At 39.0% G+C, this 15,434-nt stretch overlaps 4 protein-coding genes and 1 long non-coding RNA gene across 6 annotated transcripts in view; 1 reads left to right on the top strand and 4 right to left on the bottom strand.

Moving 5' to 3' along the window:
- LOC111449417 overlaps positions 1-15,434 on the bottom strand; it is a 33,928-nt gene that overhangs the window by 8,438 nt on the left and 10,056 nt on the right. The window contains exon 2 of the long non-coding RNA XR_002711613.1: positions 10,579-10,664. This is a non-coding gene — a long non-coding RNA (uncharacterized LOC111449417). The remainder of the gene's footprint in view (positions 1-10,578; positions 10,665-15,434) is intronic.
- LOC111449410 (post-GPI attachment to proteins factor 3-like) lies at positions 4,328-8,085 on the bottom strand. The gene is made up of 5 exons (XM_023089284.1): positions 7,607-8,085; positions 6,684-6,945; positions 6,390-6,586; positions 5,984-6,171; positions 4,328-4,957 (listed from the first exon to the last, which is right to left on the bottom strand). The coding sequence occupies exons 1-5, from the start codon at positions 7,717-7,719 to the stop codon at positions 4,671-4,673; spliced, it is 1,047 nt and encodes a 348-aa protein (XP_022945052.1). The 5' UTR covers positions 7,720-8,085; the 3' UTR covers positions 4,328-4,670.
- Positions 9,147-10,464, bottom strand: LOC111449415. Its single transcript, XM_023089289.1, has 2 exons — positions 9,659-10,464; positions 9,147-9,574 (listed from the first exon to the last, which is right to left on the bottom strand). Exons 1-2 carry the CDS (start codon positions 10,121-10,123, stop codon positions 9,308-9,310), a joined length of 732 nt encoding a protein of 243 aa, XP_022945057.1. The 5' UTR covers positions 10,124-10,464; the 3' UTR covers positions 9,147-9,307.
- Positions 11,409-13,380, bottom strand: LOC111449406 (pentatricopeptide repeat-containing protein At4g38010). 2 transcript variants are annotated; one of them, XM_023089279.1, is made up of 2 exons: positions 13,077-13,380; positions 11,409-12,923 (listed from the first exon to the last, which is right to left on the bottom strand). In XM_023089279.1, exons 1-2 carry the CDS (start codon positions 13,279-13,281, stop codon positions 11,512-11,514), a joined length of 1,617 nt encoding a protein of 538 aa, XP_022945047.1. In that variant the 5' UTR covers positions 13,282-13,380; the 3' UTR covers positions 11,409-11,511. The 2 variants fall into 2 exon arrangements, with proteins under 2 accessions (XP_022945047.1, XP_022945046.1); XM_023089278.1 differs by having other exon boundaries at positions 11,409-13,379.
- Positions 13,572-15,092, top strand: LOC111449411 (transcription factor TCP19-like). The gene has a single exon (XM_023089285.1). The coding sequence runs from the start codon at positions 13,907-13,909 to the stop codon at positions 14,939-14,941; it is 1,035 nt and encodes a 344-aa protein (XP_022945053.1). The 5' UTR covers positions 13,572-13,906; the 3' UTR covers positions 14,942-15,092.

Raw genomic sequence — 15,434 nt, 5'->3', positions numbered from 1 at the left:
TTTTTTTTTTTTTTTTTTTTTTTTTTAATTTCATGTTTATTATAATAATAGCTAATCATAACTGGTTGGCTATTCCGCCAAATACATTATAACTAAAAATAATATAATAAGGATGATTTTCGAGACCACCATCACATCGAATCTAATTAATATATAACCTATAGTTTTGGCCTACACTAAATCTTGTTAACTTAGTTGGTGTATTTTTCTTTTTCTTTTTATTTTTCATCCCCAATTAAAATTTTAATTAATAAAAATATTGGACTTTGTCTAAAAAAATATCTCTCGACCATAAACAATTTCAATAATATATTTAAAATTTTTTAAAAAAATCTCAAATATACCCTTACTATTAATTTTGGTGTTTCAAAAATATCTTTTAACTTTTAATAATCTTTGAACTCAAAAATACCATTATTATTAATACTTTTTATATATTTTCAAATAATTCAATTTTTTTATTTTATTTTACTTTTAATATTATATTTTAAAAATATCTATAAATTTCAGAGCTAGCATTAACATGCTTATCATTTATAAAAAGAAAGTTAAAAAAAAAATAATTTATCGTCTTAGACCGAAGCTGCCCATCCCCACCTCATAATTATCTTCTTTTTAGTGTTAATATTGAAAGTTAATTAGTATTTTTGAAATGTGTACTCGCGATAAGGATATTTTTGAAATAAAATATTAACAATTTTCGTTTAAAATTATATTTTTTAATTTTTTTCTTTTAGTTTAGAGGTATTTTTGAGATTTTCTTTTTTTTTTAATTTAAGGTTATTATTAAAACTTTAAAATGTTTTTAAGGATATTTTTGGGAGGGTAAAGTTTAAAAGTTTTTTTTTTATTATTATTAATTTAATCATTTCTATGCCATATATGTTTATTAAAAGCATACAATAATACTATTTTTTTTTTTTAATTTAATTTCCAAAAAAAGCTTATTGTAAATAAAAATTATTACATTTTCGAAGTAAAAAAGTAAATTTGCAACATTTATTAACCTTAGGAGTTACCTATTAATAAGAATACCCCAATTCTCCACAATTTGGACCACACAACTGTTCCATTCCTAAAGTTTTAATGAATGGACCACTTATTGTCGAAAAGGATCCTTAATGGTATAGATAGTAACTATAAGTTAACTGTTTAATTATAAAGTTTTTATGAATAGACCATCCATAAAAAAAATTGGGTTGGGTGGTATAGATAGAAATTATTAACTATTTCAGATTTGTTTTAAGTTTCATTGCGTTCGTAACTATCAAAAACCGAGAAGCATATTGTATGAACGGAGGCTTTTTAGCTACCCGTAGCTACCAAAGGCTTTAATTTTTCTTGGGTACGAGACTCAGTAGCTGCCATAAAAAGCTCGTACATATCTCGATTTCGAATGTCAAGTCATGGGGAGTATGATAAGCATCTTATGCACATAAATAACCCACATGGCGAGGGCATAGAATTGGGCAGAAGTGTATAGACGTTTAGTTTTTTTTATGGAGTCGTCTCTATCAGAATTGAAGATTGGGGGAAGTATAGGTAGAGGGCCAACATGGGAGCTGTGAGGGTCTACAAAACTTAGCTCACAAACGACATATCGTACATAACCCCCCCAATGGGGTTCCAGTTGTTGAAGGGGGGGTTAACGTGCAGCAGGGTGGTGCAGTTGTGGGTATTAAATTTAGGACTCAATTCTGTAGTGTATTATTGAAACTTCTTCCAGGTAGTCAGTGCTCACCCCCTCTTCCTCCACTCCTTGTTTGCTTTATGGATCAAACCAAACAACCCTAGCTACTCTTGCGCTATACGTGTTTGGTTTCGAATAATCTTGTCTTATGCCATAGTTTGGAAAACTTTCTTAAAAATTAGGTTCGTGGGGTCAAATCATGTCGAAAGAACTTAGGTTGATTATCTCTAGGAATAACATTCACACTTGTATAGCTCGAGAAAAGTGAGTAAAGGTGTCGTGTCATGACCTGATTTTTGAGGCTTCGAAAACCAAACTGTAAAATAAACTTGTCTATGACACCTACTCTAGAGCCTGCTCTCGAACTCGACCAACTCTTTATTTACCAAAAAAATATGGAGTGAGTACAAAGACTCAATAAGTAGCTGAGGTATCACAGTTCTTCTTAACTTGTTTTGTTGCAAGTATTTAAGCCCTTAAGTTATGTTGAGTTATGAGTTTTTTGTCATGATCGAGGTCTCAACCTTGGTTCTGATCTAAGGGTTTTAGTAATAAGTTTCGGATTCTCGTCTTCATAACTTAGATCTTGATCCATATTCTAGTTCTTCACCGTTGTCTTGTTCTTGGTTATTTTCTATATTCTTGTTTTTGTTCTTCAATACACTTATCCTAGAATTTACGGTACAAGTCATGAACATGATAACCTATGTTCGAGGCTTCATACATTCCAAGCGACATAGTCTTAACCTACGTCCAAGGCTTCATGTAGTAGGCTCTAAAACCCGTCAATAAAATCCTAGAAGTTCAATTTTAAAAGAGAAAATCGAGGATTTAATTTAATGATCAAATTTGAAATCCAAATTCTTAATCCATAATGTTGGGTAAAATTAGTAAGGATGAGATAATTCAAATCATTAAAAAAATGAAAAAAAAAAATAATTAGGGTTGAAATGCAATCACTATATATATATATATATATATATAAAAGAAAATAACAGAGATACTTTAAAAATAAAGTTAAATGTCACAATCAAATTATTATAAAATGATATAATATATTAAAAACAAGTGGGGGGTTGTGGTTAAGGAGTGGACCTGGTACTGCCACGTACATAACTACCACGTGGTTGGCTGACGCGTTTCCGTGGGAAAACCACTGGTCAGTCTAATCTCTAATTCTCTGTCACCCACTCTCAGTCACAGTCAGTGACCGTATCATCGGTATCGGAAATTCAGTTTCCCTTCATTTAACTGTCGAGAGAAGACCGTGTCTTGTTTTGGAGTTTTCTGCCACGTCATTGAAAGGTCGTCTTCTTTTGTCCTTATTTGCCACGTCGCCTTACATGCTGTCTTCTGCCGCGTTCGGCCCCACAACACCCTTTAATCTTTTTCTCGTTTTTCCTTTATTGTATTTCCGTACGTATCAACTTTCCTATTTTCCTAATTGATAACAAATAGAATTATTTATATTTTTAAAAAAGTTACAGTTTTAATTGCATGTTTGTCGAGATCAAGTTGAAAAGAACGTCGCTAAGATATATTGACTTTTGGTTTAACGTTCTATCAGATTTCTAATTCACAATTATAAAAAAGTAAGACAGAATCATGCATTAACGAGCGATACATAAAGTTGTGCATCAATTGCATTAGGTTGTCTAGTGAGTTGTTTGATTTGACTAGATATTGACACTCGTTAGTCATATCATGGTATTGGGAGAGCACCCAAAGTTTCATATTAGATAGAGAAAGAAATATCGTGAGTATATAACGAAGAAAACTATCTCGATTGATATGAAAAGACTACATATTGTGAATTGGGAGTGTGGTTTGAACATTTGAATCGGTTGTTAGTAAAATATTGTCCAAAATGGCTTCGATCTAAAGCTATGTGTAGACATATGTTATGAGATCCCACGTCAGTTGGAGAGAGGAACAAATTCCTTAAGAAAGGTATGAAAATCTCTCTCTAGTAGACACATTTTAAAACATTGAGAGTAGATGGATATGAAAATCTATTTCTAGTAGACACATTTTAAAATCTGGAGAGAAACCCCGGAAGAAAAAGTCCAAAGAGAACAATATTTAACGGTAGACTTGGGCGGTTACAAATGGTATCAGAGAGTCAGGAGGTGTGGCAGCTAGAAAGCTGGCCCCCAATGGGGTGGATTGTGAGATCTCATATCGGTGGGAGAGGGGAACGGATTTCTTATAAGGGTGTGAGGAGAGGCCTATAAAAGAAAATCTAAATAGGACAATGTTTGTTAGCGTGGACTTGGGCTGTTACAAATAGTACAAGAGTCAAGACACTGGGGTGTGCGAACGAGGACACCCCTAAAGAGGTGGATTATGAGGTCCCAGGAGATGGAAACAAATTCCTTATAAAGGTGTGTAAACCCCTCTCTAACAACCTTGAGAAAAAGCCCAAAAAGAATAATATTCGGTAGCGGTGAACTTTTACCTATGTTGTTTTAACAACGTGAATACCCATATCGCTCACCTTAAGAAACTGGGTTATTGTTGTTTCAGTGTTTCTATAGAGTTAGCATGCAAGAACATATAAAGGAAAATGAAAGAAAATTGGGTTTGAAAATGATATTCCAAAGCAAGCTAAGCAAAGGAGAAATTGTGCAAACTGCATCACAGACTGAATAACACAAACTGTTGATATCAGCAAAATATTGTATGTTTACATTGAGAAGAACTGCCATGGTGCTGAGGGGCTTTCATCTGTTGACCCACAAATATCTCAGGACCAAGAAGTTAAAAAAAAAAAAAAAAGAAACACAGACTGAACAGAAAACAAAACTCATTGGTCCTGATATGCAAATATCATTATACAAACAACATTTCTGGGCAACATTTTGTTAATCGCCAAGCAACACCAGAAAAACAAGGGAACCTACCAGAGTGTTGATGAACTAACTAACACTGAAATGAAAGTGGTTTCAGAATTTCCTCCATCTGATTAACATCACGTATTCTACTTCACCTTCTTGAGAACACCAGAAGTTATGAATTCAGCATCATCTCTCACGAAACTCCACCATATATATGAAAGAGGTATTGAAGTAGCATGCCAGAGTGCATGAGCATCCACATATCCTCCATATGGAGGGAAATCGAATGCCTTCAACAGCATCGTAACTGCACCGCCCGAGACTAATGCCCACAGCTTCCATTGCGACGGATGGTGAGAAACAACGCCCCATGCTGCCCAAACAAGAAGCTGAGTAATGCCCATCACCAGGCAGACCTTAGTATTCAGACCTGAAATGTAGCAATTTAAGCCAGTCATAACAACAAATATGTTATTACCCCAAACCCACTGCTAGCAGATATTGTTTATTTTGGCCCGTTACGTATCGTCGTCAGTTTTACGATTTTAAAACGCGTCTACTATGGAGAGGGTCTAGCCCTATTCCGATCAGTGCATCGCACCGTCCGGTGACTGGCTCTAATACTATTTGTAACCGCCTAAGCTCACCACTAGCAGATATTGTCCGCTTTAGCTCGTTACGTATCGGTTTTAAAATGCGCCTACTATGGAGAGGGTCTAGCCCTACTCCAATCAATGCATTGCACTGTCCGGTGACTGGCTCTGATACCATTTGTAACAGCCCAAGCCCACCGCTAGCAGATATTGTCCGCTTTGGCCCGTTACGTATCACTGTGAGCCTCACAGTTTTAAAACGCGTCTACTATGAAGAGGGTCTAGCCCTATGCCAATCAGTTCATCGCACCATCCGGTGACTGGCTCTAATACTATTTGTAACAGCACAAACCCACCGCTAGCAAATATTATCCGCTTTGGCCCGTTACGTATTGCCGTCAGCCTCACAATTTTAAAACGTGACTACTATGGAGAAGGTCTAGCCCTACTTTGTTATGTATCACCGTCAGACTCAAAAAGCGGGTCGTTACACAATGAGAGATGGAGTCCAGTGATCCATTCATCTCTTTGGACACATCACCTAGCAACCTGAACTAGAGGCAACAGAAGCTAACCCTCAAATTTTCTTTTGCATAGCCTTGCAAGGATATTGATAATTGAACAACAAACATGGAAGACATTTAGACAGTTGATAACATACAAGGAAGGGACCAGACAGAGAAATAAGTTGTCTAATTGAGACAAACAACGTAGGTGAGAACAATATGTAAAACAGGGAAACGGTGACTCTTAGAGAGTTCCTAAGAGTGTTAAAAAAAGTATTTCTAAGCGTCGAAAAGTCATTCCAAACAGAATCATATAACTGCGTTCAAGAAATACGGTCTAAGAAATGGATGCATTACCATGATCAAGTTTATAGAAGTTGAGATACAAGATATGGGTTGTGACGAATGAGATAATTGGAGCAGAGACCATGACTCTAGCAGCCTCATCCCTCACATTAAGAGCTCGCAGTATGGCTACAATTAGGGAAAACCCAGTAAATGCCACAGCTGAAGAATAATCCAGCTTCTCAGTCAACTCCACATGTCTACAAACAATTCAATTCCAAACACCATAGCAATGCAGGTTGTAAGTTAGAACTGTAAAGAGTAGCCTACGGTAGGGTAGAAAGATGGGCACAAATGTTGAGTTTGCTAATAATAACAAGGCAACTAGCCATATTCATATTAATTAAGGAAGAATTCAGGACTATGTTTTGAAAAAACAGTAATGTCAAGAGGTTATTTTAGCTTGTAGAAAGCTTACCTACAGTGAAATGCAGCATCCCAGAACCAAGAATTCATGGCTAGGATGCCATAGATATGCCACAGCCCAGTATATTCATAATATGTCTTCTTATTTGGCTTCAGTGGAAGCTTGTAGTTTAGAAGAAGGAAAAAAGATATCCAGCCATGAAATTGCACCGCAAGATTGAGTGCGGCAAGAGCAACTGCAACTGGCTCCTATCATATCAATGGCAAAAGTTCAAGATGAGCAGAAGAAGAAGAGCACAATGGGGATGAATTTCATTTAGAAATTAGGCCAATTCAATGAGCAAACCTGAATGCCATAGACTCGCCTAAATGGCCATTTCCCATGGTATTTGACAGGCTCACCACCAAGATTTGTTCTTTCTTCCTCCCTAGATAACATGCAGTGGTACCTGCAATCAGTCTGGCAGTCCCACTGTTTCCATCGAAGATACAGAGGCTCCTGCAGATACCATGGACCATCCACAGGCTTCCCATCAGATGAGAATTTACAATGCTGAAAACATTTGTCACCAGCGCATCCAGATTTCTCACACTGCACCACACAATCCCTGAACAATAATAGACAAGGAAATCATGAAGATAAGCAGCACGTTTGCTGAACAAGGAAATGAAACCCCCTTCTTCACACTCTTATCCAAACCAATATCAATGGTCAAAACCCAATTCAATGACTTAATCTAATACCTACCCATTGAAGCTAGTGCCTAAATAAACAGTGTTCACAAATAACAAGACCTGACGAATTTCTTGTAATAAGATGAATTGGTGCTGAATTAGTGAACTAAAATTTCAAAAGTTGAAGCAAAAAGAAAGGGGAGAAAATTCAGGCAGTGGGTAAGAGGGCACTTAGTATTTGGGAGTTTACCCAATAATTAGTATACAATAAAAGGATGAAAACGTTAAAAACTCTGACGAATTTCTGAGTAAAAGGTAGTAGAAGAATAGAATGAACGGATAAAGAAGCACAGAATTAGAAAACATTGCATGCGTTGATTATCACACAACCACAGAGCAACCCCTTTTATTTGAATAAATAAAAAACAAAGTTCCCAGCATCATTCGGCAATCAGGAGCAAGGAGCAAGCAATAATTTGAAAATGAAAATACCCATTAACGGGAGAAGCGTAAAAAGGGCAAACTGAAAATGAGGACCCGAATAAAACCCAAATCAAAACGGCACGCAGAAGAACGAAATGAAGTGGGAATTACTTGTAAAGTGGATCAGAGTCGCCGGGGCTGGCGTGTAGGGGAGGGAAGAGGAAGAAGAAGAAGAAGAAGAAGAAGAAGAAGAAGAAGAAAGGGAGAGGAAAGAGAAGGGCCATGAGATGGGGTGGAAAGTGAAAAGGAGTCAATAATAAGAGTGAAGAGAGTGAAGATTGTTAAAGAGGAAAGGTTTCATGAATCACAGAGTAAAGGGATTGTTGAGAAACAGAGAGGAGAGGATTGGATTGGATTGGATTGGAGGCGAGGGAGGAAGAGATGAAGAACAGAAGGGATAGAGAATTTAGAAATGGAAAATGGGGAAATCAAAGGCGGAGGGGGAAAGAGTGGTGGTGATGTGAGCTGATGATCTTCGCCTTCCTACTGATTGACACCTGCACCCATTCATCCTCTTCTCTCCTCTCCTCCATTTTACTCAAACACCTTCCCTATTATTAACTCGGATCTTCTTTCCTTCCATTAAATAAATAATTCAGACCTCTCAATTATATTTCATATTTATTAAATTCATATACCAAAGTCTTTTCATTTATAATTATTCTAGTACAAGTGTATGAATTTCCCCCCCTTTTTTTTTTTTATTTTTAGAGTCTATCCTATATTGACAATAATGTTTGTTTTTTACTCCCTTTCTTTTCGGATTAATATTTTTTTTAGAACAAAAAGATATTTTATTCTACGATAATTCCAAATAAATTAAATTTGAAATTTTGTTTGTTTGTTTTTTTATTTTTTTATTATATATAAACATTACACCGTCTCATCCATCTATAGTATGTGTTTTATAATCTCTTCTTGATGGATATTAATAAGGTAAAACATAGTACTTAGCCCCAATATTCTTAAGATTTAGATGTGATTGGAGAGGGGAACGAGTGCCAACGAGGATGCTAGACCACAAAAGGGGTGGATTGTGAGATCCCACGTTGATTGAGGAGGAGAACCAAACATTCTTTATAAAGATGAGGAAACCTCCCCCAAGAGACGCCTTTTATAAATCTTGAGGGAAAACTCGAGAGGGAAAGTTCGAAGAGGACTATTTCTGAGCAGTTAGACTTGAGTTGTACCGTTTAACTTTAATAAATTTACAATTTAGCCATTGAAAAGAAAAAACGTAGTAATTTCAACCCTTCATTCACGCCACTGTCACATATTTTTCATAGGTCGAAGTTGTAGGTCTCATTCTCATTCCTAATGTATTGATAAAACATTAAATATAACTTTACACTAGACAGGTTAAAAAACTGAATTGATTCATTATCGTGAGAAGATAAAAAGAAAAACTTTACACTAGACAGGTTAAAAAACTGAATTGATTCATTATCGTGAGAACATAAAAAGAAAAGCTTTAATGGAAACCGGGTTCGACTTTTTTTATTAGGATGTAACACTACAAATACCGCGTAAAAAGTTGGAACCTTTCATTTATATATTAAAGAGTAGTAATAATTTTTTTAATAAATTATTCTAAATCTTATAAAATAATGAATGGAAAACTAAAACCATGTTCTTCTCCTAAGACAAAATCTCAGCCATATAAAGGAGATATTATTAATATGCTCTCCACTTCAAACACAAATAAAAATGACGGAAGAACAGAACAAGTACCTATGCATTAAAATTGTTGGTTTCAATATGTATGTGTCTGGTTTTGTCCCAAACAAAAATTACAGTTTCTTCTTCGTGTGTCTAAGAGAACGTGATTATGGCATTGAGTTTTGCAATGCATTCAGTGGGGAGAGAGAGGAAGGAGTTGAGAAGCAGATCATCAATGGGGTCAACAATGGCTACCCCCACCAATCTGCACTTGCCCTTTTCATCTAATCTTTCACCTTTTCCACTTCTTATGCTTCCTTTTGATTCCTCAGATGTCAGCACTGTTTTTACCAGCAATGGAGGAGCTTTGTACACATTCCCAACTGAGAATAAGAACTTTGCCTTGAATTCTAGCTCAATCTGCATCAAAATGTCCACATATAGCATATCAATATTTTTGTATTGGATTTTGTTCGGATGGGTAGGACTTTTATCAGACATTACCTTGCCGGATTCTTGATTGATGTTCCCGTGGAAGAGTTCTGGGACGATGTCGATCTTCAGAAACGGTGGCAATGGAAGACCAAGAAACTTTGTGGTTTGAGTTGTCAATGGCGGGATATAGAGGGTGCCCAAATCGAATGAAACTGAAACTTCGCCGCTGCCTCCGTCGCCGTCGATCTTGGCGGAGCCAGTTCCTGTTCCTCCTTCAGCGTTGTATTCAAAATCAGGGTATCTGGAGATGCCAAGCTTACAGGCTGTGAGAGACTTGAAATTAACGGTGGAAAAATTAGATTTTGGGATCTGGGTTTGAGGGGTTTTGGCGGTGGAAATGGTGGGTGTTTCTTGGCTTTGACTGCTGAGACAGAAATTAGGACAGAAAGTGAAGGTTTTCCCTCCAAGTTTTGGGCTTTTTGTGGGGAATTTGAAGAGAAATGGAGCGTTGGGGGTGTTTAGCTTACAACCCATTTGGGGTAATCTCCTTTTTCTTCCTTTGAAACCAGCTCTGTTTCTGTTAAAGAATATCCGAATTGTCCATGAAATCAAAGCATAATGTTCTACGAGGCTGTCTTGAATTTGTGTGGTTCTAATCACTTATCCCTTATCCTTTATCTTGTAGCTATCTGATCTTCGAAACTTGGCCTTCACGCCCCTATTTTAGTTACATTTATCTTCCATCACCAAAACATTTGTTTCTGGACCAATCACAAACATGAACACCAACACTCAAGGGCTCGCACATGGCTCCTTCCTCTAAGCTAGAGTTTTCTGGCAGCTTAAAACAGAGGTCTGCTGGATGAACCACCAGTTGGAAAGAAAAATACGACGAGAACTCTATAGACTCATGATATACATCATATATATATATATATACACACTTGAGATCTCACATCACTCGGAGAGAGAAACGAAGAATTCTTTACCTCTCACTAGCCGACGTGTTTTGACAACCTTGAGGGAAAATTTGAAAGGGAAAGCCCAAAAAGGACAATATCTGCTAGCGGTGGGCCTAGGTCGTTACGCTTTCCCTTTCGGGCTTCCTCTCAAGGCTTTAAAACGCGTCACTCCCTTATAAAGGGTTCCTCCTCAACCAATGTGGGACATCACAATCCACCCCCCTTCGGGACCCAACGTCCTCGCTGGCACTCGTTCCTTTCTCCAATTCGATGTGAGACCCCACCAAATCCACCCCCTTTGAGCCCAGCGTCTTACTGGCACACCGTCTCGTGTCTACCCCCTTTGGGGAACAGCGAGAAAGCTGGCACATCATCCGGTGTCTGACTCTGATACCATTTGTAACGACCCAAGCCCACCGCTAGTAGATATTGTCCTCTTTGGGCTTCCCCTCAAGGCTTTAAGACGCGTCTGTTAGGGGAAGGTTTCCACTCCCGTATAAAGGGTGTTTTGTTCTCCTCCCCAACCAATATGGGGCATCACATGTGAGATCCCACAATCCCACATTGGATGGGGAGGAGAACGAAACACCCTTTATACGGGTGTGGAAACCTTTCCCTAGCTGACGCGTTTTAAAAATCTTGAGGGAAAGCGTATAAGGGAAAACCCAAAGAGGACAATATCTGCTAGCGGTGAGCCTGGGCCGTTACATTGTATATGTCTAATCATTTAGATCAACTCAAATGAGCATGAAGAGTATATGGCACACAGGTGATTCCCACAATGTAAATCATTTAATAACAGACTTTCCACAGCATCAACCGGTAAAAGTTCAAGTTCAAGAGCATGGACAAGGAAATATTCACATCAAACACAGCATAATAGAATGTAATAGTCCATTTGAAGCAACGTAATTATGTACTAAAAGGCAAAGAAACGTATACTAAAAGTGAACCAGCAACCTACAATGGGTGCATCAAATGGCTTTCATGGAGGACAGAGTTAATGAGGGTTAACACCTTGTAGATTTCTTCGATTTCAAGGTTACTAATATCGCCAGCCACGAATTCGTGAGCCTTACCATCCACCTCAATGACACTTGATCCAGGTGATTTCTTTACACCTCTATCTTTCATCAACCTCCTTAATCGAGTCACATTGGACCATCTTTCATTAGTAGCAGATATATTGGACAGCAGCACGAAGACTCCGCTATCCTCCGTATCAAGTTCCAAGATGTACTCTTGTATGTGTTGAGAGAGCTCAATATTTCCAACAGTTTTGCAAGCATTTAGTAGCACTCCCCAGATAAGCACATCAGGCTTCATTGGCATGGTCCTTACCAACTCCACAGCTTCCTCCAAGAGCCCCGCTCGACACAACAAATCGATCATGCATCCATAATGCTCCAACTTCGGAGATAAATTATACGTTTGACTACTCATGTTATCAAAATACTTGCGCCCTTCATCAACCAGACCAGAATGGCAGCAAGCTGTCAAAATTGCTAGAAATGTTACCTCATTAGGCTTGACACCTGATATTATCATAACTTCAAAAAGAAATAACGCTTCGTGCGCAAGTCCATGCATAGCCAGACCGCATAGCAAGGCGTTCCAAGTGAAGGTATTTCTTTGAGGCATGTTATTAAAGATTTGCCGAGCCATTTCGACACAGCCGCATTTGGCATACATGTCAACAATAGCAGTTCCAATATGGATATCCCATTTGATTCCTCTTTGATCAATGTACTCATGGACCCATGTTCCATACTCGAGTGTTCCTAGGCTAGCACAAGCAGATAGAACACTAGTTAAGATAATACCATCAGGGCTAATGCCCAAGTTTCGCATCATCCAAAACAGCTCCAAGGACTCTTTTGGATGGTTACTCTGCACCAATCCAGTGATCATGATAGTCCATGACACAATATCTCTTGTTGGGAGCTCATCAAATATGTTCTTAGCTTCATATAAACATCCATTCTTTGCATACATATCCAGCATTGCATTACCTAGAACCAAATCCAACTTAAACCTTCGCTGGATCATACCATGAATCCCCTTCCCCATATACAACTCTCCCTTTCTTGCACAAGCAGCAAGCACACTAACTAAAGTTGCAACGCTCGGTTCCACATCCATCCTGAAAAACAAAGAAATTGCGTCATCAAAACGCCCCGCCTTCATGAACCCAGATATCAAACTGTTCCACGAAACAACATCTCGAACAAGCATTTCATCGAACACCTTACCTGCACAAGAAAAATCCTCACAAGCTCCATAGCAACAAACCAGCGAGTTTTGCACAAAAAGATCACTCAAAATCCCCAACTTAACCACCACGCCATGAACCTGTCTACCTTCTCTGCTCCCTGAAAAGTTAGAGCATGCTTTAAAAAGCACTGGAAAAGTAAACAAATCAGGCACAAACCCATCTCGCGCCATCCTTCTATAAACTGAAACCGCCATTTGTGGGAACTCACCACCAGCATATCCATTAATCAGGGAGTTAAATGGAAACGAACCTAAGCGAATGTTGACTTGTTTGAGATAATCACAGGCATAGTCGCCAAACTCAACAAAATTGGCAAAGAATTCAACCACTTTGTTTGTGACAAAATCATCGTAAACTAATCCTGATGCTACCAACTGCGCATGAATCTTCTTAAAGATCCTTAAGTTCTTACAATCTTTGATCGAATCTAACAAAACCCATTTCAGATTGAACATAATATTCCCCCAACTAGTTACACAATCCCATCTTTTTTCTCAAGGCGAATGTTGTACACAACTTCGACTTCACTACCAAAACAAGCTCTTGATGGCTAAATAGTCACTTTTTGTCAAAATTTCAATATATATATATATATATATATGCAACCTCTATTTTTAATTAATTAAATTTTTTTGGGCAGAAACCGAAGAAATCTTTGACCTAAGCAAAAACGTGGCAAGATCTGAACCGTCCATTAATTTAACTCCGATAGATAAATAGGGTTTTGATTGAGGGTCCCTCTTCAAAGGAAAAAGTGGGGTTGGCTTATTGCTCTCTGCAACTGCTCCTCGGCTCTAGGGTTCGTTCTTTGACTTCAAATTCTAAGTCTAAAACTCAATTTTTTGCTTTGATTTCTGTATCAGTCTGTCTAATCATCCACACTGCAAATTTCAGATCAGATTCACTCTGCTCTAGTCAACGTTTTATTCCCTTCTTCTTCTTCTTCTTCTTCGAGTTCATCTTCTGAAACGCTTCACTGATTCGAAATTACTCGATTTCAGGCGTTTTCGTTGCTGGGTTTCTGTGATTATATCTTAATTTTTCTGGGTTTTGGTTTGATTTTGATTTTTTGGGTTTTACATGGAGGAAGCTAATCAAAACCATCGCGTTGAGGAAGAGGAACAGGAAGGAATCTCCAATGGCTGCTCTGAAACCCAGACCCAAACTACTGCGGATTCTTTAAATCTTATTAAGGCTGAGGAGAGTCTGTCGGGCCAACCGTCGGATCACCAAACAGCGGTTTCGGGGCACGGATTGGATACTTCGCATCCTTTCAGTCTTTTCCAGATACCGTCGACGCGGGCGAAACCGGCGAAACGTCCGTCCAAGGACCGCCACACGAAGGTGGAGGGCCGCGGCCGGAGGATTCGGATGCCGGCTGCTTGCGCTGCCCGTATCTTTCAGCTGACCAGAGAACTCGACCATAAATCCGACGGGGAGACAATCCGGTGGCTACTCGAGCACGCAGAACCGGCAATAATCGAAGCGACGGGAACAGGCACCGTTCCGGCCATCGCCGTTTCCGTTGGCGGGACGCTTAAAATCCCGACCACATCTCTGGCGAGGCCAAATGCGAAAATTCCCGAAGCACCGAGAAAAAGAAGACAAAAACACGCTTACGCCGAATCCAACAATGGCAACGATCAAACTTCTGTTTCCTCGGGGCTTACGCCGATTACTCCAATGGCAGCTTACGGCGCCGGTATCGTTCCATTCTGGGCAAACGCCGGTGGCGTTACAGAGCAGTTCTTCATGGTTCCGGGAACGTCGAGCAACCAACAGCCGCAGCTCTGGGCGGTGCCGGCGAGACCCATATCTAATTTCGTGTCGTCAATAAATCCCAGTTTGCAATTCGGGGGTGTAGTGCCGATTCTAGCCAGAGGAGGTATAACAAATTGTTCCAGTGGAATGGGAAGTGGTTCTTCGTCGGCTACCATTTCTCAGAGTTCGATTCCGGTGACGATGAGTGCTCCGTCAACTTCGAGTGCGGCGTCTTCAATCGGTACCACTGAAATGTTGAGAGATTTCTCAATGGAAATTCACGAGAAGAAGGAACTGGAATTAATGGGTCGGGCAAAGGCTGCAAATTCTGAAGCGCCATGTTCAAAACCTTGAAAAATTCGTCATCTTCTTCTTCATCATCTTCTTGTTTGCAGTGTTAGAAGTTAGTAATGTAAAAAGAGTAGGAAAAAAGCAGTTCTTTGGGAAATTAATTGTTAGCCTTCTTCGTTGCTCTGTTTGAATTTATATGAAATTTTGTGTTAACTGTAGTGTAATAGTAAGAACACTGGAGATTTAAACAGTTGGGGACAGAGCTTACTCAAATCTCTCACTTCATCAATGGAACTAAGTTTCCTTTTTTAGCAGAGCTCAGAAGACTTGCCTTGATTTACGGTAAATAAGGAGGGTTAGGAAATATTGGTCACGTGACTCAGATGTTCCCACGTGCAAGGTGGTGGGTTAGAAAAAAGATTGGGATGCACGTGTATGGAGGGTCCCGCAAGCAAGGCGTGCCGCGTGGTGGGGCCCACATTAGGCCTATTGGATTATTTTTAAATTGTAAAGGAGTTAGGTCAGGAAGGGTGGGCCACGTCATCGAAGCTACCTG

Source organism: Cucurbita moschata, unplaced genomic scaffold (genome assembly GCF_002738365.1).
Source record: "Cucurbita moschata cultivar Rifu unplaced genomic scaffold, Cmos_1.0 Cmo_Scf00011, whole genome shotgun sequence".
Lineage (NCBI taxonomy): Eukaryota > Viridiplantae > Streptophyta > Magnoliopsida > Cucurbitales > Cucurbitaceae > Cucurbita > Cucurbita moschata.
This window is presented reverse-complemented; position numbering and strand designations above follow the sequence as displayed.